Consider the following 22177-nt stretch of genomic DNA (forward strand, 5'->3'; position numbering starts at 1 on the left):
CCATTCCGCTTTTGCAAATAACCAGTGCCTTGCAGAACACGGAAATTCAACTTTCAGCTTCCAAAACCTTGAAACTTGGATTATTTCTTTTAATGAATGGGAATGCAAGTGCCTTGACTTTGTCAGGACCCTTCCCTTAGGCCTGACAAGATGCTTAATCCAATGTTAAAACATCTCAGCAGTATCAGTAAAAGCAGTGCCGTAGAGTTTTTTTTACCCCTGTAGTGCCAAGACTAGTCATATGACTGGCCAATGAAAGCACGTCCTCACTGAGAAACAAAAAAAAAAAGAAAAGTTATTCAGTAGTATCAACATATTTATAAAATGTAACTTATCCAGTCAGTTTCAATTACGCCCGTCTTTTATTTTCTCACGTTATGATGATTTGTTTTGAGTGAAACAATATATGCGTTTATGAAATGGTCAATTCTGGAAATACTTGTTTTCCTTTTGTTTCTGCCACAATATTGTAAAGTATTTTGTATTATTAAGTATAACTGGATGTTCCTTTTCAGAATGGAGATGCAGTAACATATGCTTGTCATTCTTACATAAAATTAATTCTACATTCCATGTGAAATGTAGTTGTATGAAATAATTTGAGTTGTAACACAAGATTGACAGGAATATCTTTTTCTAACTTAGTGACGGTGTGAAGTCTGGATCCACAGGAAGGATGGGAAATAAGATATTTAATTTTGCCATGTCTGGTCTTGTGTCCATTAATAACTATTCCCCTGTGTAGTGGAGATCCTTCATGCAGACAATTTCATACCATAAAGCACAATGTTAGTGCCTACTACCTTGAAATTGGGAAAATGTGCACAAAATGCAAGCAGTTTCTGACCATTTTGTCTGATAATCAGTTTATGTAAATTTCTGGAAAGAAGGTTAAAAAGTGGCTTTGTTGGTGCTTGTAATCTAGATATTCCTTCCTCAATTCCACTGTAGTTTCCAAGAACTCCAGTCCATCAGTGACCATCTCCTGTATCTAGAAGCTGCAGTCCATAATACCTTTGCACATTGACATGTGATTACCATATGTTTGACCTACAAAAGACTTACTGAAGAATGTCTTTGCAAACTATTCTTTATATTTCATAAAAGGTGTTTTTGGGGATGCCTGTCAATTTTTGTGGATAACTTTTGTTTTTATTGTTTCGGGTCCAAGGGGCCACAGCTCTTTGTAGCAAACACATTCAGGAAATCAGGACTCGCTGGTATCTATGACGTATACTTTCCTCTTTGTATAACAGTAAACAATAATGTAACTGCTGTGGGACCTACAGTATAACCAACAATATATGATGTTGATTTCCGCTTGTATTACAGCTCTACATCTCTGCGCACTGTGGAATATCAACTTCAGAGAGCTATACATAATGGACATGGTTGGTCTAAAACCGGGAGTATTGTTTCTCAGCAGTGAAATTATGTCTCGTACATTTCTACAGACTCAAGTCTTTACAACCTCAGCCTGAGTTTTACTTAGATCAACTCTACTGGTAGTTGAACGCTGCCAGTCTGTAGGTATTCTATTTAACAACACACTAATTTTGTTACCATACATGTGCCAACTAAAGGCAAATTGTATGGCATAACTTCATGCTCTTCATTTTCTCAGAAGTAACTCATGGGGAACAGATGAGATGGTTTTACAAAATGTTAGTTTTATCTCCCATATGTTACGGATGTACTGTCTATTGTTCAGCAGCACTATCCAAACTTCAATTGTTACATCCTCTACCCTATAGTGCAGTCAGATTAGCAACTAGATCCTATTTTTTAAACACCTTGGTGTTTTCAATGCCAGCAACACCTAGTAAAGTATGCAGTCACAACTGAACAGAGACCCAAACACCATAGTTAGCACACTGTCCTAAAACCAATGGATCCAACTTGTATTGAATAGTCTCAGAAAAGGCAGACAGGCAGAGGTGTAATTTGAGGACCTATGCTGTGAACTCAGATTTCGTCTGCATCTCCCATGTAATACATTTCCTACCTGATAGTATGGACGGACACGCTCCATGATTCCCAGGAAATCAGATCCCACCACTTACCGAGTACGTATTGTACTCAATCCTTCATGACTAGCAACATATTTAAATTTTATACACTGATGGCTCAAAGGTCAGCAATCTTGTTGGTTATGCCTAAATGTACATAGGCAGCTACAAGAAACATTCTACCAAAAGCACTGTGCAACTGACAACTGTAGCCAGAGATCTTGCGACACATCAAAGCTCTTCCAGTCCATAACTTTTGTGTGCAGTGATTCTTTGAATGAAATGCTGGCAAAAGAAAAATATTACTTGCAGAAACATGCTGGCCTCCAGTATTCAAAATCTGTATGACATACACAGACCTGGAACTCTTGTCACTTCCCTTCGGACACTAAATCATGAAGGCAACCACAATGGCTAAATTAGCTCCGAGATCCCCAAGTACTGGTGTTAGGTCACATCTGTAACACAGTATGAAGCCCTGGGAAAAGGAATAGCAAACAACTGCATTCCTCAAACTAACTTAGAGAGGTGGGAGAGACCATTAAGGAGTGTTGAACTTCAAAGCCTCCCCAAAAGAAGGCATTTTCTTATGAAGCTTGTGCATTTGCACATCAGACTCCCATGAATTTGTCCTGTGACAATTATTCTTGCACCATTGTGTGTGTTGAGTACCCCCCTGATTCTCTCTCATATCCTCATAGAGTATGTCGTTCTGGTGGTTGATCTGCGATGTGGGCGGAAGCTGGATATGTTGTTACCACAGATACGACATGATAATACTGCAGGTGCCAAGTACATTGTAAATTTTTTGTGAGAATGTGGGCATAGTAAGAAAATGACATCCTCTTTTGAGTTGGTGTGGGTGATAAGTATGAAAGGATTGCCTTGTGACATGCTGCAGATGTTGATTGAAAGTAACAGAGCTACCAATTTTTGGAAACTGAAAGGACTGATAGAGTGCTTACAAGAGTCCCTATAAATAATAATAATTGCTTTCGATGTGTTCAGAAACTTCTGTGATATACACTATCTGGGATTTATAGGAACACAATAAAATATAAATATGATTGAAGAACTTTCAAAGACTTTTGTGTGTGTTACTTTAAAATTTTAGTTTGCAAGAAAACACATTCACCTGAGACTGTTGGAGAGTATCAAATTCCAGATTGTTCACACTTTTAACGCCATCTTAAATCTGATGAAAGGTGTGGTCTGTATGTAGCAAGCATCATGATTTGTTTGCTAACACTGTTTGATTGCAGTTTATACTAAAATAATAATTGTTTATAATTTCTTTGTTTATGTTCATTCTAGTGTTTTTATTCATATTGAAACCTTTACTGTAATTCTAAAAGTGAGCTTTGTGCTGATGCTGCGCATTTCTAAAATTATATGATACATTTCTTTTGTAGGGTTGAATGTTTCTGTAACAGTGAAATCGAACTCGGACATTGTTAAAGTACCCAGATTTGTTTTAATAATACTATGATAAGCAAATGTGGGAGTCAAACAACACTTGTTAACACCTATCATTTATGTCGAATGCCTCAGGTACCATATTGTTTACAGCTTTGTAAGTTCAGGTCAGAAGGTAGTGCAAATATGGAAGGTCTCCAACAACATGCTATTGAGCTCTGGCAGAAAATATTTAGAAATTTGATTCATGATTAGAACGGCTTATTTGGTTTACTCATTTGAGTAATAAATATCACAAGTATAGGAAGGCATCCATGTTTTGAAGTGCTTAATTTTCTTTGATGTTGTCTTGTGAGACTATGAGAAAGGGCATTTTTGTGTGTTAACCATGTAAATTGTTTCCTTGTTGTAAAGCTTTATCTTTTCAGTAATGATGTTTGCTTTAAATTGTATGTTTTTTTTTTAAACTTTGGCTGTATGACTGTGTGCATGGGTGTTGCTGCACTTCTCTACAGAGCTGGTGCAAGGTGTTTTGATGCTCTACACACACAATGTAATTTCCCTTCCCGTCCTAGGCACTGTGTTACACTCCCTCCCTTCGCCCCCACTCCCCCACCACCCACGCACAAAAAGTGAAACAAGTAAAAATTTTTGTATCCTCCTTAGATAGACAATGCACTAGATGATGTAACATTAAAGAAAAGAATATGAGTTGTCAGTTGTTTGGATCTTGCCTGCGTTTTTTTAAGGTATGGCCAAATTATGGTTATTTTACATTCCACAGTTTGTTACATTTTCATGTGGGTTTCTTGAGAAACATGCATTTTTTATCCAACAGATGCTTAAGTTTTTCAGTGGTGTTGGTTGAAATTACTGAAGCCTATGAGGGGTAACTTTAAATATATACAGCTGATGGCAAAATATTATGTTCTATAAATATCTTTCAGCTGTTGTTAGTTACCTACTGAAATTATTATTTGATGTATAACCAATTTGTGAGGGCTAATTTTGAAAAAAGATATGTCTGAACAAAGCAGAATTGTCAGTATTAATATCATTTATTCCCAGGCAGTTCCACCACAAAAGCTAGTAACTTTCTGAGAGAGGTAAAAGGTTTTTCCATAAGTCACATGTACTTCTACGTACAGGGTTTGGACAGAAATGCACACTTTGAAGATACATGCAGGTGCCAGTCAAGCCTGCAGTTATTTGACCATGAACAGCACCTGTGCAGTGTCCTCAATATGTTGCAAGTGTCAGTCATCATCAGAACAGCCTTCATGTAGTCTTGAGTGCTCTATGTCCGTACTAAGTGAATTTGAGTGTTTGCAAATTGTTGGTACTCTTATAGTGGGTGCTTTGATAACTATGGTAGCAGCGGTATTTGGTGTTTTAAGAGGTACTGTATCAAATATTTGTATCGTGCAGGGAAAGTGGAAATATATTATCTGTCAAGTCAATGCGGATAGTAGTGCATGTTGATGAGTGATCATGACAGACGGTCATCGAAGAGGATTCTTACAAAAAATAAGAGGACAACTGCTGCAAAGGCACTGCAGAACTGAATGCCGCACTTCCGAACCATGCCAGTACCGAAACAATGTGAAGGGAGTCCCATAAGCTGGGAATCACAAGGCTAGCTGAAATTGCAAAACAGCTCAGTGATGCAAATGCCTGTAGCGGAAAAGTATATCGTTGAAACCATAAAACGTGGACTATGTAGCAAAGGAAAGAAAATCAATTGGTCAGATTTGGGGATTCAGAGATAATTTGAGGAGCCATATTGTGCTATTACTACCAAGGAGAGTGTGACCATTTTGGCTGAGCAGGTTCATCACATGGTACAATATTTGTTCCCTAATAGTGGTGCTGTGTTCAAAGACGACATGACCCCTATTCACAAAGCTCACATCATCCAGGACTGGTGTTGTGAGCATGAGGGTGAATAGCTGTATCTCCCATGGACACCAGTCACCAGATCTCAATATTATTGAATCTTTGTGGTCTACTTTAGAGGGAAGGTGATAACTCTACAACTCCATCATTGTTACCCAAACTTACCAATATTTTGTGGAAAGAGTGGTATAAGATTCCATTGAAAAGAACAGAGGGCCTGTATTTATATCTTTGGAGATGACTAGAAGCTCTTTTGAATGCCAGTGGGATAGCTGCACCATATTTTTGTCCAACCTATGTACAAGCATTTCTGATAAAGTACAGCTCAATGTCTCCCCTTGCTTGATAATTTTGATTGTTCATTTCAAAAATGCCTTCTTTTACAGTTTACTCACATTATGAAAATTGAAGAGAGGCTGCATTATATTAGACTTTTTTTTTAAATTTATGATGCGAGGTATGACCTAGCCTTGACATCAAAGGCCTAATTATAGATCTATGTTAAACTTAAGGTGTTTTTGCCATATCTGGTGCACTTTTAAGGTGCTTCATGTTTAATTAATTGGAATATTTTTTGAAATACAGGAATATCTGCCTAGCATTCCATAAGTCCTGCAGAAAAATCTGAGTATGTAGTTGTACTGTCATGACTTAGATTGTGGAAAATGAGCAGTATTAAGTGAAGAGATTTATTGTTGAGGAAGATAATTTTGTTACATATCTTCACAACAAAAATCCAATCACACCACTTCTAAGTTGCAAATCACTCTTTCGATTGCGTGTCCTGTGTTAGTTACCTGAAGACTAGTGTACAGGGAACAGAATAGAAGCTGTATGAAGGGAGAGGAAAGCGCCCACTCCACCCCCCTCACCCGCTCCACCCCCCTCACCCGCTCCACCCCCCTCACCCGCTCCGCCCCCCTCACCCGCTCCGCCCCCCTCACCCGCTCCGCCCCCCTCACCCGCTCCGCCCCCCTCACCCGCTCCGCCCCCCTCACCCGCTCCGCCCCCCTCACCCCCTCCGCCCCCCTCACCCCCTCCGCCCCCCTCACCCGCTCCGCCCCCCTCACCCGCTCCGCCCCCCTCACCCGCTCCGCCCCCCTCACCCGCTCCGCCCCCCTCACCCGCTCCGCCCCCCTCACCCGCTCCGCCCCCCTCACCCGCTCCGCCCCCCTCACCCGCTCCGCCCCCCTCACCCGCTCCGCCCCCCTCACCCGCTCCGCCCCCCTCACCCGCTCCGCCCCCCTCACCCGCTCCGCCCCCCTCACCCGCTCCGCCCCCCTCACCCGCTCCGCCCCCCTCACCCGCTCCGCCCCCCTCACCCGCTCCGCCCCCCTCACCCGCTCCGCACCCCCCCCCCTCACCCGCTCCGCACCCCCCCCCCCCTCACCCGCTCCGCACCCCCCCCCCCTCACCCGCTCCGCACCCCCCCCCCCCCCCTCACACGTCCCACCCCACCCCCCCTCACACGTCCCACCCCACCCCCCCTCACCCGCTCACCCGCTCCACCCACTACCCCCCCCCCCCCCCATTTTCTGGCTGCTACTAAAATCTTCCTCACTGCTGTGTGTCATTGCAATGATTTTATGTTATGATATGGAGCGAAACAGTTGCAAATCTTAATAGAAATAAGACTACTGTAATGATTGTTTTTTATTTGTGGTAGAAATATGATGTTACTAAAAGTTGTCCTCACTATCCAGCTTCCTACTATTTGTCCATGATAAGTTGACGAATTGTGCAGTAGCAGTGCCCCACATTAGAGCTACTGATGGGTGAGGAGCGGTAACAGAAAGGCAGAATTGGTTGCTTGTAGCAGTGCTATCGCCATTACCCATGTTTTGTGCTTTATGTGTAATCGGAGGTTGCACTTTCGGAAATAGTGTCCAATTAAATGACTCTTGTCGGGTCGGAAATCACCTGATTTGTTGACATATTCATGCATGAGACTTTTACCTACAACTTATATATTATTTATTTATGAAAAATGAAAGTAAATTAATGTAAAACTTACGACACTAACAATTGAAAGTCAAAAACTGATTTTTGGAATCTGTTTGCACATTGCATTTATTCGGCACAGTGCAGCAGTAACGTTTATAAAGTATGCTTAATATGCATAAAAGTATTATCAGAATGATATTCACTAAATATCACATTCATTTTGTGTTTGAATTATCATCATCATCACCACCATTGTTTGAGGGCATGGTATTGATCACTACTTCATTGAGACAATTTCTATTATTCCATATTGTGTCCAATACTCTTTCTCCAGCTGCTGCCCTTTCCTGCAGTAACTGAGAGGGAAGCGGCATTAACAAAATTCTGCAGCTTTCCTTTAGCATTTCACCAGTGACATCATTCTTCCTGAAATTGTTTTGTTTTGGCCCATTCCAAGTCTGTCGGATTTAGATCGCAGTTGTAGGGTGGTAAACAGTCTACTTTGTGGCCTCTGTGGACAGTGATTTTATTCACAACATAAATGTTAGTTTTTCTTTATTTTAGATAACAGATGAGCCTTCCTCATTGAGCCATTGCAGTTTATTTTTCTGTCTCAGAACCACCCTAACATTATAATCCTGAGATCATATTTATTGGATGTTCTCTCAACCTGCCTTCTGTGGTATGGTGCATTATCCATCGCAATTACAGAATTGGATGGAATATTAGGAGCCACCATATCTGCAAACCATTTTTCAAAAGTAGTGGCATTCGTTTGTCCTAGGTAGTCACCCACAGTTGACTTTGCCAACAACTAAATGTGTGATTTCGTGATAAATCTGTTCCTGAATCCCACACTAGCAAGAGTCAACTTCTTTGAGGTACTACCCCACTACAATGTGTTTCATGTTATAGAATTTCTCCAGAGTGTTTTGCATGACCTGCTTATTGAAATAACCTGTTTCGTGCATGACATCGCTACATGTTACCCTAAGCAAAAGGTGGTATACTTAACAGATTGTTGGACCACAATGAAAGGATGTCAAAAGTAAATCTTTAACACAGCTATATGTGCACTGCACTTAATCACTTAGTGTGAGGAATGTTGGGAGTAGTGGAATAAGATATTTCTGTACATTCACTCCCACACCATGTGCCAAAACGATGGTGTGTTTACAGTAATCCCCTACATATGCAATTGAAATAGGTTTAGAAATAACACGTTTATTATACATGACTAAAGCAATTTTACAGATTTGCTGTAGCCATATTAGTTGATATATTGTAACAGGGCTCTGTGCGTGCCTACATGCGCATCCACCCTGCTGGTTCTGTAGAAATCAAGTCTTCAATCAGATTCTTCCCACATTTGATGCAGCATTTCCCTATAAATCTGTTCAAAAGCACTGTTGATGCAAGTTCACAATTATGGTAGGTTTATTGGTGGAGACTGTATGAACACTGAATCTTTCACATAACCCCACACACTCACAAGGAAAAAAAAATGCATGGAGTTAGGTTAAGAGGGTGCAGAAGCTATGACATGAATTGCTGATCATTTACACCACCATATTCTCAGATTCCCATTTAAGAATTCATGAACATTGTAATGGAAGTGGAGTGGACCACCATCCTGTCGGTAGATGGCACTGTCGGTTTCCATTTGTGGCACGAGTCAGTTTTCTGACATGCCTAGATTCATGATACTTGTAACAGTCTTTTCGCACAAGAAAACAGGACCATAAACTGTAAACTGTGAGACTCCACAGAACACATTAACTTTTGTTAAATATTGACTGCGCTGCATGTTAGTGTGGGAGTTCACTGTCCCCAGGGTTGCACGTCACGCCTTTTCCCTGTGCAATTCATTAAAAATGTTACTTGATCAATGAAGTTGAGTTTCGCAAAAAACTTGTCCTCTGCCATAAGCTGTTGCAACCCTGTCAAAAATTGAAATCTGTGACTTTGGCATTACCTTAAGATCTTCAAAACATTTGCTTGTCATATGTTCTGCTCTCTGCTTGCTCTGTTTATCGACTTCTGTTGGCTGCGCATGAAACACACATGCGCACAGTCAACTGTTTGTTCACTTATTACTGGTCGACTCATTGATTTCTCCTTGCAGAGCCACCATCCTGAGCTTTCATTGGCAAATGGCAGGGGCTGGGAGCTTCCCCCCCCCCCCCCCCCACCCTCCCCCTCCCCGTTAATAATTAACAGCAGATAGCTCTAATGGGTCATTGTGACCCTGGATGAGGAAACCTTGAGCTGGACGAAAATGATGTAAATTTGTGATCACTGTTAAGATACAGAGCCAACAGTGGAGATCATATTCTTAATGACCAGTGATGGGAAAACAATGTATAAAAGTTCTTTCATTCAAAATGAACTTATTAACACATTTGGTCACTTAATACAATTAAAAGTTGTAGAAATGCCAGAAAGTCTGGTTTTTTATTCTGTTTTAGCTGATGAAACCGCTGACATCTTTCAATTCGAACAATTTTCTCTGTGTACATTATGTAGAGGAGCAAGCTTTCAAAATCTGAGTAGATTTCGTGGCATTCGTCCCCATTTATGGGGGAGCAGGATTGGCTAACACATTATTGAATACCTTGTCAGGTATGATGTTGCTGCCACAATGAGTGGGCAAGTCAGAGGTGTACAAGCTTCCATCAGAGAAAAGCTACCGTTGGCCATATATACACATTGTTCTTCAGACACTCTAAATATGTGTGTGTCGGATGCAAGCAAAATACCTTCTCTAAGAAACTGTATGGGTGTCATAAAATAAGTGTGGGTATTCTTTCATTTGTCAGCCAAAAGAACAGAAATATTGAAATCAATGATTTATGAATGTTTTCCAGAACAAAAGAAAAGAAAACTTATTTTACTGTGCGAATCCCAATGGGTAGGAAGGGCACAGCTCAGTACTTTTCTTTAAAGATGTTTTGGAGCCTATCTTTCTCTCCTTTTGCTAAATAATAGAATTAAGTGACACAGCATCTAAGGCTCTCACTCTAAGTAGAGCTATTAGTCAATTTACATTTCTTGTTAATTTTTTTGTTTTGATCAGAGTGCTGTCAATCACCCCTAACTTATCTGAGCAGCTTCAAAACAAAAATATTGATCTTCCCCAGGCCTTGACTAATGTTATGAGTATCTTACACCTTCTGCCAAAGGAAAGGGTAAATGCAGATGACTCATTTAAAGCCTTGCATAATGGAGTGAAGACATTCACTGGCCAAACTTGACATTAAGGAAGAGATTCCAAGAATTTGTTGCCTTCAGTCAGCTTATACCAATGTCCCTTACACCACAAAAGAAGAATACTATCGACAAGTTGTTTATGTGCCATACCTGCACGATTTTTGTTACTCACATAAAGAATGCTTTGAATTTCACAAGGAAAGAGTTGCACCCGTACAAAGCATTCTTCCATAGTTGTGTATTACAACAGATTTCTGTTCATTGGATGTTGCTTTTAATTTCTACAAGGAAGATTTGTCACATAAAGATATTGTGCAAAGTGAGTTCATGTTGTGGAAAGAATAGTAGAGTCAGGAAAATCCTTCTAATCTTCGAAAAACAGCTATGAGTTATATTGAAAAACGTGACAAGACAGTCTTCCCCAACATTTATATCCTTCTGAAATCACTAGCAGTTCTTCTCATTTCTGTCGCAACTGTAGAGTGAACTTTATCCAGTCTGAGAAGATTGAAGACTTACCTAAGGAGCAGTACATCTGAAAGTAGCCTTAACGATCTTGCTTTACTTCCTGTCCACAGAGACATTATAGTTAGTGATGATGAGGTTCTTGATAAGATTGCAAGTGTACCAAGAAACCTGGATGTTGTTTTGTAAACATTGTTCTATGTAAAAAAGTGAAGTTCCTTGTCAGTTCGATAAACAGTTAATAAAAAGGTTGTTACTGCATTGTCATTTGTCCAACAGTCAGTTTAATAACCAATCTTGTAATGGTTGTTCAAAACAATTTCTTGGTGAGATAGCTCCTGACTTTTTGTATTCAGTTATCAAATACTTGATTGTAAAGTAGACGAGAGACATTTGAAATTTGCATATGACATCCTCAAAGTTTTTAATCTAAGTGCAGCCCTCTAATTTTAATTCATTCAATATTATTTCTTGTTGACATTGATGTGTTCTCCTCTGAATCCATTTTTGAACCTAACATTTCCTCTTTTTCCCCCCCTTCATTTTTGTGTTACATCTTAACTGTTATTAATGAATAATAATGCAATGACAGTAGCGACTGCTCTGGTTTTTAAGCACCACTGCACTTCTGTAAGAAGCACTAGCTGAAAGTTCCTGAAATTAGCTTCTCCCAGTGACTTGAAGAAGCAAACTTGAATAAGTTCTTGTGTCAATGTAAATGACTCCAGTCACAATAAAAGATTATTTATTCATCAGTCGAATTAAGTCGGGTGATCCTGAGGGAATTAGATTAGGAAATGAGACACTTAAAATAGTAAAGGAGGTTTGCTATTTGGGGAGCACAATAACTGATGATGGTCGAAGTAGAGAGGATATAAAATGGAGACTGGCAATGGCAAGGAAAGCGTTTCTGAGGAAGAGAAATTTGTTAACATCGAGTATAGAAGTGTCAGGAAGTCGTTTCCGAAAGTACTTGAATGGAGTGTAGCCATGTATGGAAGTGAAACATGGACGATAAATAGTTTGGACAAGAAGAGAATAGAAGCTTTCGAAATGTGGTGCTACAGAAGAATGCTGAAGATTAGATGGGTAGATCATGTAGCTAATGAGGAGGTATTGAATAGAATTGGGGAGAAGAGGAGTTTGTGCCACAACTTGACTAGAAGAAGGGATCGGTTGGTAGGACATGTTCTGAGGCACCAATTTAGTACTGGAGGGCAGCGTGGAGGGTAAAAATCGTAGAGGGAGACCAAGATATAAATACACTAAGCAGATTGAGAAGGATGTAGGCTGCATTATGTACTGGGAGATGAAGAAGTTTGCACAGGATAGAGTAGCATGCAGAGCTGCATCAAACCAGTCTCAGAACTGAAGACCACAACAACAACAACAACAACAACAACATTCATCACATGCCTGGTTTTGGGATAGTGCCCATCCTCAGGTGTTAATACATTCATGTACATGTTTATATTGCATGAGATCACTGTATGAATACAAAGAAAATTATTTGCTGGTGACTAAACAGATACAAGTGGAACAATTGTAAGTGGCAAGGCAGCATTTGTCATAAACATATCTGTAATGCCCCTTACAATTGTTCTACTTGTATCTGTTTAGTCACCAGCAAATAATTTTCTTTGTATTCATACAGTGATCTCCAGCAATATAAACATGTACATGAATGTATAAACATCTGAGGATGGGCACAAGCCCGAAACCGGTCATGTGACAAATAATCTTTTATTGTGTCTGGTAGTGGAAATTTTTCTACACCTTATAAAGGAACAGTCAGAGTTCAACAGTATCCACTATGGATAAAATTCACCTTGGAAATTGCTTGCAGAAGATAGTCATTAGTTAGTGGATGCAAGCCTTTCAATGCATACAATAATGCTTGACATCTATTGGCATCTCAATGTGGGCAGCACTCTAAAACAAGTGAATATCTTTCAACTGGTGCTGATTTTCTCTGCTTCTGGCAGCACCAGCAAAATCGTCAAATTATCATGGACAAACAGTACTTGGCCTGTATTGTAGAGTCTGACTGTTATGTTATCCAGAATGCAGAAAATTCTTCCCGTCATTCATTATTGTAGCAATGATACAACTAATATGCATGATCTAGTGTTTCCTTCCAGGTGATTTAATTTGGAACCAGCTGCTGTTTTATGTGCTGTAACATAGCTTTATATAACCAGTGTGTTTTTCCTTTTAATTTTGCATGGAATATGCTAAAGATAGCTGTGCAGTACAAATTAAATTCGAAGTATTTCATTGCATTTCAATTCATGCAGATGGCCAACCGAATATTCACCCAGGATCCATTTCAAGTACTGGACGTCAACGAGTATGTGCAGGAACTGCTACATCTACCCAGGCTGCACAGTTGATAGGTGGTGGAATATCTCCAACGTTATTTACATCACCGGTTAGTAATTCTGTATTTAGAATGTGTGTGTGTGTGTGTGTGTGTGTGTGTGTGTGTGTGTGTGTGTGTGTGTGTGTGTGTGTTTCAGAGGGACAGTGACGATGTGTCTGCAATAAATTAGGTTCCTGCTACTGGTATTACAGGCAACTAGTGATTGTTGTTGACTTTGTACTCGAGTCAAAGATAATGTTAAATGTTGTATGGCATTGTCAGTTGGATTAATTGCCCTTCTCCCAATGTACAGGACAGTATTACTCTAAGCGACTTCATATTGCAGATATTCATAGCTCTTACTTCTTTCTCATGCAGAGACTGTGATTAAAGTTTGCACTTTAAGTCCCAAACACAGATTTTTTGCAAGTTGTCGGAACAGTTTGGTTCTATTTAACAATTTGCATACTTCGCAAATGAAATGAAGATGTAATTGTTGTTAAAATTGGGGAAGGAATTCGTCAATATCCTCCAGGAGTTTACTGTTTTTGTTTTGTAACAAAAGTTCAAACTAAACTAACAGTTATCAGTGGGAACAGGAACATGTTATTACCTGGCCCAGGAAATTTGAAGGTGTGGCCAGGGATAGGAGGTAGTAACAGCATACTTTCTAATAAAACTGGAGTGCTCCCACACACTACTCATCTGTGTGCTAATGCCCTGTATAACATAGTGATTAAATGCTGAATATCACTTTCATTCAACTATGTTCCTTGCAAGCTTGGTATCACATATTCAGTGCCATATTTATGAATTCAGTTTTGTCAAAATGGGCTACCAGCTACTTTATTTTTGATTATTCATTTTTCATAAAAATCTGTAATAGTATGTCTTTTTCTAAAACTGTGTGTTGTTTTTAGACTTATTTATCATGATGTCTTATAAAACAAAATCCCATAGGCAGGACTTTTTTTGAGTTTCCTTGCTAGCCTGTGTGACAAAAGCTGTTAACTTTCTCATAGTTGATGTTTTGTGGTATTGTTCACCATATCACAGCATTGCTTTCTAACAAGACATTTATCCATTGGATATTTTATTGTGTGCTCTTTCTTTATTTCTTTGCCTTTTTGGGGTAGTATTTGAATCCCATTCCCCTCAGCATCGTCTTTTCTTAATGAAATTTGTGCATTGACTTTCTCAGCTTTAACAAATTGCTTGCACCTTTTGTCGTCTTTTCCCTCATCAGAATTTAATGATAGCAGCTACCTATAGTGGCAGCCTTCAAAGGAGACCATTTTCTATCATTTTACTTACTTGCACATGGGAATTGAAGCAAGCTTTTCATCTTTGATATTTCCTGAACTATTTAAGACATTGTAATTCTGTTTTCACCCAGATGAATTGTAAAATTTCATTAACTTAAAAAAACCGGTACTTATCTGACATGCATACATGTGGTTGGACTGATACACCAATTGGAAGCTAAACACATGGCATCTTAGGATGATTCAACAGTTGACTGTAGTAACAGTTCTGCTCTTGTTTCTGCAGAGCTTTGAAAGAAATGTGAACATCAGAAATTGAATGACTTCGTAAAACATACTGTAACATTGCATCATAAGTTTAATGTTGAGATTAACACTCACATTACAAAGTTACATCAGTAACAGCAACAAAAATGAAATCGTGAAAGAATGTGGTCATGAACACTTCCTTAAAATTTCATTTATGTCAGATGTTGGAAATGCCCACCATCTATTGCAATATTTGTTAGCAGTTGTTATTGCAAGGGTGTCTGAATGGACCAGAGAGATTCCATAAACATCATAGCATGTGCTGCACAGTATGAAGTTTTAAATCTTCTTGAATTGCCAGGACTTCTGCATAGACATTATTTTTCAGTTTTGCCCAGAGAAAAAGTTCAGGCGAGAAAAGTTCTGTGGCATCAAATCAAACAAACAAACAAGCAGGCCAACTGACAATATCTTTACATCCTATCCAGTGAGCAGGAAACAGCTGGGCTAGAGCTTTCTGAAAAATAAGCAAGTAGCGAGCTGGGCAGCTATTGTGTTGGTACCACATACATCTACATATTTAGAGTTGTACTTCCTCTAGGAGAGCTGGTAGCACTTTGCTAAGAAATGGTGTGTATCATTTTTTACCTGTTAGGTTTCTTCAATGAAGTACAGACCAGTCACGTAGTCTTCAATAACCCATCAGCATACTTTCACTCTCAACTGCCTCCAATTTTCAACCTGCCTCAGCTAGTGTGGGTTCTTGGTGATGCAATAATGCATATTTCTTACATTCAACTCTGCACGATTTTAAATGTAGCAAATAATTCCAACCAGAAACACGTTGTCCTGATCTTGCTTCAGAACCAAGTGACAAAACTCCATGTGTCTTCTCCCGCCTTGCTTCTTCCCCCGCCTTGCTTCTTACGAGCAAAAACTGACACATATATTTTGCTTGATATGCTCATTACAGGTTTGTTACATACCCTTTGCAAGGTATTCCAGTGCCCTTTCAATACAAACTGTCATTCTTGTTGTACACCTTATGTCAGGATATCTTTGTGCATACAGTTCAACTGTTGTCTTCATGTTCCTGCTGCATTCTGTGCACGATAGTATCATATCCAGTTTGTCTTGATTTGTGAATGAAGCATATTTTTTTAAACCAAACAGCACTCAACACACACGAATAACACAGACAGAATGAAAGCTAAAATTCTTTGGTGCTCCTTTTATACTAGTGTTGCAATGGTACAAAATAGTTTCCTCCTTGTGCAATGTGACATATTTCCCTATGTGCCTATTAAGAACTTCTTTGTAAGATAACCATTGGTTTCATGTTCAAAAATGGTAAATTATTTCTAACTATTGTAATTACCCTGAAACTAGTAACTGGATTATGAAGTGTAAAATGCCATTGAATTGGTGTGTTTTAGAACTATTACACTAGTGAGGGAAATTACTATAATTTTATTTGAAAAAGCAAAGTTGATGCCACTATCTCTGTACTTAATGTAGCAATGGAAAGAGACTGTGTAATTTCGGTGAGGACCTTCGTAAAATTCTTTTGGGTGAAAACAGAATTAATATACCTTAAATGGTTCCAGAAATAGTTGGGTTAACAGCTTAGCATAGTCACTTTGTATAAGGTAGTGTCTCACTAATCTCAGATAAATTTCAGATTGGTCCAAATTCCTGTGATTGAGTTTGTTGTTCTCATCTCAAAACACAATAAGAAAATCAATGATACTAGTGCATGGAAAAGTGGGTTTCAGGTTGTTTGATCTAAAAGTTCGAAATCCCTTGATGTGACTCGTGATAGAAGACTTTACAGAGAGACAGTTGCATCTGTCCATCGGTGTAGCTTATCTGAGAACACAATATTCTCTCTCATTATAATCAAAACCATTTGCATAACTGGAAACAGATGATTTTATTCCAGGAACATTGTGAGCAGTTTCTATGTTTCATATAAGTGTACATTTTTGTTGTTGCTACATGGCAACTACAATAATAAATTGGTACATAATTACCCTAGATTGTGTAGGATCTGATGACTCTTACTGAATTTAATACAAAAATAATTCATGCCATCTCCAGTGGTATAGTGTCCTTGTATCGAAGGCTGGTCAAAAATTATGAAATTGGCTGCTGTGATTTGCAAGTTCTTATGGCAAAGGAGGACTAGTGCTTGACATACCTACATGTAAAGTTGGTAGTTCCACCCTTGCAGACACACAGGTTATTTTTGAAATTTACGAGGAGGATTGCATCCACACACATTGTTGGACTGCAAAAGCATTCTGTCCAGTCTGTTTCAGAGTGGGGTGATTAGCATTGGTGACTAAGTGGGTTTTCATTGTCATACTCTGCCCGATTTTCTGTCAGCCAAACAGTTTGAGGGACTATTTCATTGTGATTATTTGTTACAATTTCCATTCAGTTTTGTGTCCAAAGTAGGCTCTACCAATACTTCCTCCTAGTTTATTTTGCCAACATTCGCTAAGAAACTCTGAATTAACATACGGTGACCGTTAATCCCTGTCTGTTCTCCTCACAGTTACTGGACTGCTGCATTCAGGTACCAAAGATCTTCTTGTAGAATTTTTTCACAAGTAGTATAAAAACATCACTGTGTTAGTATGTAGCATTATTAAAATTAAGAATATATGCCTTTCAACTTTGTACAAGTGGGACATGAAATGGAAGAAACTTGGATGAATCTGTTTTTTCAATGTTTGGTACTGCTACATGACAATAACAAATTAAATTATTGTGTTTCTCTTTGTATTATTATTATTATTATTATTATTATTATTATTATTATTATTATTATTTTCAGACTCATCAACTAGTCCTCCAGAATACTTCTCATTACCCAGTGAACAACAGTTTAATGATAGGAGACTATGTAACTCCTGGCAGCACAGTGTTGACAGCACAGAGTTACAGACAGTGAGTCCGTGGATATAACAAACAAAACTGAGGTTTTTACTTGCAACTTGTGTGTAGACTTTAAGTGGAAATACCACTTTTCAAGGGCTGCTAATATTTTATGTAAAGTGGCTTGCTCTCATGTTGTAAATCTGAAGAAAAGTGTTGTCACCTCAACTACCTCTGAGATGAGCTCTTTGTGTGTGTGTGTGTGTGTGTGTGTGTGTGTGTGTGTGTGTGTGTGTGTGTGTGTGTGTGTGTGTTTTTGTGTGTGCACACATGCGTGCATGTGCACACATGTGCTGTGCATACTTACGGATTATTTCTCAAAGGATTGAGAAATGTAGGTATCACTACATAACAGACGAAGATTTTACCAAATTTACATAAGAGAAGACTGACTTAGCATGCATAAGTGTAGAAGTATGAAGGATTGTAGAACTGGAGCATGTATTATACAGTTCCATCTTGTATTCAAAAGTAAGTCTTTTACAGCTTCTGTGAAGTATACATTCAGCTGATGCCTGATAAGCATAGATCAGGAGCTACAGTATCTGTGCCTCTGTGTTGTGGTGTCAGTTTTCCTGAGTTGAATGGTGGTGTGTTAGTGACATGTAGAATTTAAATGTGTGTGACCAGAAGAAGGAAAATGAACTTCTCAGTTTGGTTGCAGTTCCCTCCCCATCCCTGCCCCCCTTCCCCAAACCCAGTATTCCTATGTGAGTGCTTATTGTTTTAAATGACAATGAATTTAAAATTGGTTTTAATTTATTTTATTTGTATTTTTATAATTGACATTTTTAATGTTTAAAAATGCCTTATTGCTGATAATATGAAGACTTGTACTATGTACGTTTTTTTAAATACATTTTATAGGTTTTAATTCTAAATATTGTAACAATGCCAAGTAATGAAAACCTTGGAACAAATGTGAATGTGTTCGTTTTAGAACATTATGCGAGTGTAGATTTACTGTTTTACTTTCAAATCAGGTTTAGAAAAATTTTGATTATTTTCCCTCCCCCCTCCTTATCACTAGTTTTTTGTGTTGCTTAAATTTTGTGTGTGATAGACATTACTAGAAACTTACTGTTCGATATTGTGATGTATTTAATTATATTAACCCTTCAAGTTGGTAGACTGTGTGCGTGCCTAGTGCACTGGTGGTAGTTCATATGTCTGGCTGCTAATGAACTTGCCGTAGTTAGGAAATCATTAGTAGGAAAGGAATAAAGGTTTCAGAAATTAACAATATATGTTTGGTATGGTTAAAACATACATTATTATTTAAAATTGGTTTTCTTTATACAATAGCTTGAAAAATATCTTTGTTTCAAAGTCCTACACTGCAGTCTTCGCAGCAGAATGCTGTTTCTTGCAGCATACTGTTAATCTCATTTTAAGCTTGATCTTATATGGCGTGAAATGTCTTGTTGTGGGTGGTTCAGGCATAACACCTTCTGAAGAACAATCACACAGAGGTTAAGCTACATTCTTCCTGTGAATTTCCAGCAGTTCTGGTGTGAGTAGTAGCCTGAAATATATATGTATTTCTTCCTTTGTCTTTCCACCGGCTTTATAAAAAATAAAGGCATCATGCACTATAGTATTGATCAACCTTCTAAACATTTTTGTGTACTACTTTACATCTTCTTCCTTCCTTGACAGAAGGTTGTACTTCCAATCATTCAGATCTACACCACCGATAAAGATATTGTGTTATTTAATGCACTGAGGCTTTTGTAATCTTATGCCTCTCGGGGTTGCTGTGGCAACTAAATCTGCAGCATAATGGTTAGTTTCACATGTGATTGTTTCACATAAATATGTCTTTTTTAATGCTTTTGCTGCAAAATTCACCTATATCACAGGTTCACATTTACCAATAAATAGTGTTTTTAAAGGCAACAGAAGAATAGTAGACGTCTTCCCACATCCAGTCTTCTTCATACTGACATTTTGCACTGGTGCAACTCGTGTGACGTCCTCATGATCCTCAGTTTCTACTTCACGTTTTTGATTGTTTCTTCCAGACTGTCAGTATAATTGTAATCATCAACTGTTGTAACAGTTAGACTGCAAATGGCGAGTACACACTCAGAATACTGCCAGTCCAGATGCTCACAGTATGTGAATACATACTCGAGGCACCCAACTTGAGGGGTTAATAAATAACTTGCATTGTATTCTTTCTTTAGTGTTCAGAATATTTCTTTGTTGTGGTGATTAACATGTAACTACACTTGCTATCTTTAATAGATACAAAATATGTGTAAAACTTAGTGCAATGTTGCTGTCATTGTGATTTACACATATTCTGCATGGGAATTTTGTGGATGCTTGCCATACCTTCTGTTGAAGTAGAGAAACATGTTGCAAAAACAGTTTTATTACTGTGAGAGTGGCTTGTCACTACACAGTGAAGTTAATAGGTTGTCTGATCTGTATATGAGAGTCAAATGCCTATTGGCATGTAGAAAAAGTCAGTTTTTTGCACAGCAGGTGAATAGGCACTTACCCATGAAATATTCAACAGAATAAGTGACTTCATGGGAACAAGACCTTGCTAAGCTTTATTCTGAGAAACTATATTATTGTAGTGTTCATGACTTCACTGTGTCAGTGATTAAACATTTACAATAAGAAGTTGTTTTCACATATTTAAATGATGTGATAATATGGGCACTTCTTTTTTATTTTATTTTTTTGATTGTTTGTGACTTCACTCTTTTAGTGATCAGGATTTTACAGTTACTTACTGTCTTCATACCTGTAACTGTGTGGAGACTTGTTTGTTTTAGTGATCATGACTTCACTGTTTTTCAGTGATTGTAATTTACAATTCAATGTTGTTTTCAACTCTGTAATAATGTGATATGGGACCAGAAGTTCTCAATTATGTGAAAGTATTGTACCTTTTTCTTTATTTCTGTTTTGAAAAGTCCATTCTGTTGCAGATGAGTGTGATTTAAAAATGGATTTGGTAATAAAATTGTGATTGTCAGGAAAAAATACACCAATTACACTACATTTAAAAGACTTTCATTTGTAGGCATTAAATACACTTGTTTACTTCCTGTTCTGTGTCTCATTTACTTCTGCCATTTAAAAGCAAAATGTTCTGGAATCAAATCTTTGAAACTAAGTAACTGCAGAGAAGAGGAGGGGGGGGGGGGGAGAGAGAGAGAGAGAGAGAGAGAGAGAGAGAGAGAGAGAGAGAGAGAGAGAGAGAGAGAGGTGTTATTGAAATTAAGTTTGGTGGCATAAGTCTGTATTTGTTCAGAAATGTTTTCTCCTTTGTAATAGTTACTGCCAAACGTCAAAGTGTAAAATCACCATCACTTGAATAACACCCCTGAAATTGTTCTCTCTAAATTTACCGAATTATTGTGTAAGCTACTATAAATGTGTTGCAGTTCTTAATATATAAGAAAAGCTGTTGTAACTGCTTCAGGTGGCCACTTATAGATTTCCTTAGTTTACTGAAATAGGTCAGACAAGCATCTGTTGGCACTTCAGATTATCAGATATGAGCATATGTTCCTTCATTGCATGCTTAGTTTCCTGCTTATAGAAGTTAACTTGTATGTGCTCTACTGATGGTGCTTCCTACATTTGCTTTGCTATTGAGACACACAAATTGGCATTTTCACAGTTGACTGTTTTCAGTAGGAAAGCCTCAAGTGTTTTAGGACAGTATTTTATTTCATCAGCTGTTGTTTGCTCAAAACAAGTTTGCACAACTCTCACACAGCTCCCATTGAAGAGTTTGTTGTTTCTCCAGTCCAATTCAGCTTGAAAGCTAAGTATTAGTTGCAGGGTGTGTGTGTGTGTGTGTGTGTGTGTGTGTGTGTGTGTGTGTGTGTGTGTGTGTGGGCGCGTGCGCGCACACATAGGATTATTCCAGAGTGTTAGCAGTGAAAACATAAAACAAAACTGTGGATACACTGATTTTTTTACATTTATGTGCTAACACGGATGAAAATGAAGAGGGATTGGACAATATATATAGGCAGACTGAGGAAATGAGAAGAAAATAGGAAGGGACAAGCAAGAACTGGAATGATGTGACTGTTATAAAAATAACATTAAGACAGCAAAAATCTTTCTAGATGGATATGCTGATACAGATAAAATTTACGTGTATGAGATATTAGGACAAGATTGAAGCACATTAAGAAAAGACAACAGATAAAGAAATGAGATATGAGAAATTGAAGAATGTGGGACTATAGGAAAGAGTACAGTCACTAGGTTGAAAATGGGAAAATGACTGTTCAGAAGAATACAGAAAACTGTATAGTGAACTAAGAAAGTTTACTTAGCATGCTAGAGAGGATTGGATAAGAAAACAATTTGAGGAAATAGAAGAACTGGAAAAGAAAGAAAAATTTGACGAAATGTACAGAATAGTGACATCTTCAACA

General features: G+C 38.4%; 1 protein-coding gene across 5 annotated transcripts in view; it reads left to right on the plus strand.

Moving 5' to 3' along the window:
• The window catches only part of LOC126298358 (histone-arginine methyltransferase CARMER), a 93729-nt gene extending 72949 nt beyond the window's left edge, over positions 1-20780 (plus strand). For 4 of the 5 annotated variants that reach the window (XM_049989652.1, XM_049989654.1, XM_049989653.1 and 1 more), the window contains exons 11-12: positions 13238-13371; positions 17659-20780. In XM_049989652.1, the coding sequence (XP_049845609.1) occupies positions 13238-13371; positions 17659-17775 (251 nt within the window). In that variant the 3' untranslated portion in view covers positions 17776-20780. Of the gene's footprint in view, positions 1-13237; positions 13372-17658 lie in introns of those variants that run through there. The other variant, XR_007552599.1, reaches the window with a different exon arrangement.
• Positions 20781-22177: the final 1397 nt, after the last annotated feature.

This window comes from Schistocerca gregaria, chromosome X (assembly GCF_023897955.1).
Source record: "Schistocerca gregaria isolate iqSchGreg1 chromosome X, iqSchGreg1.2, whole genome shotgun sequence".
NCBI classification, from domain to species: Eukaryota; Metazoa; Arthropoda; class Insecta; order Orthoptera; family Acrididae; genus Schistocerca; species Schistocerca gregaria.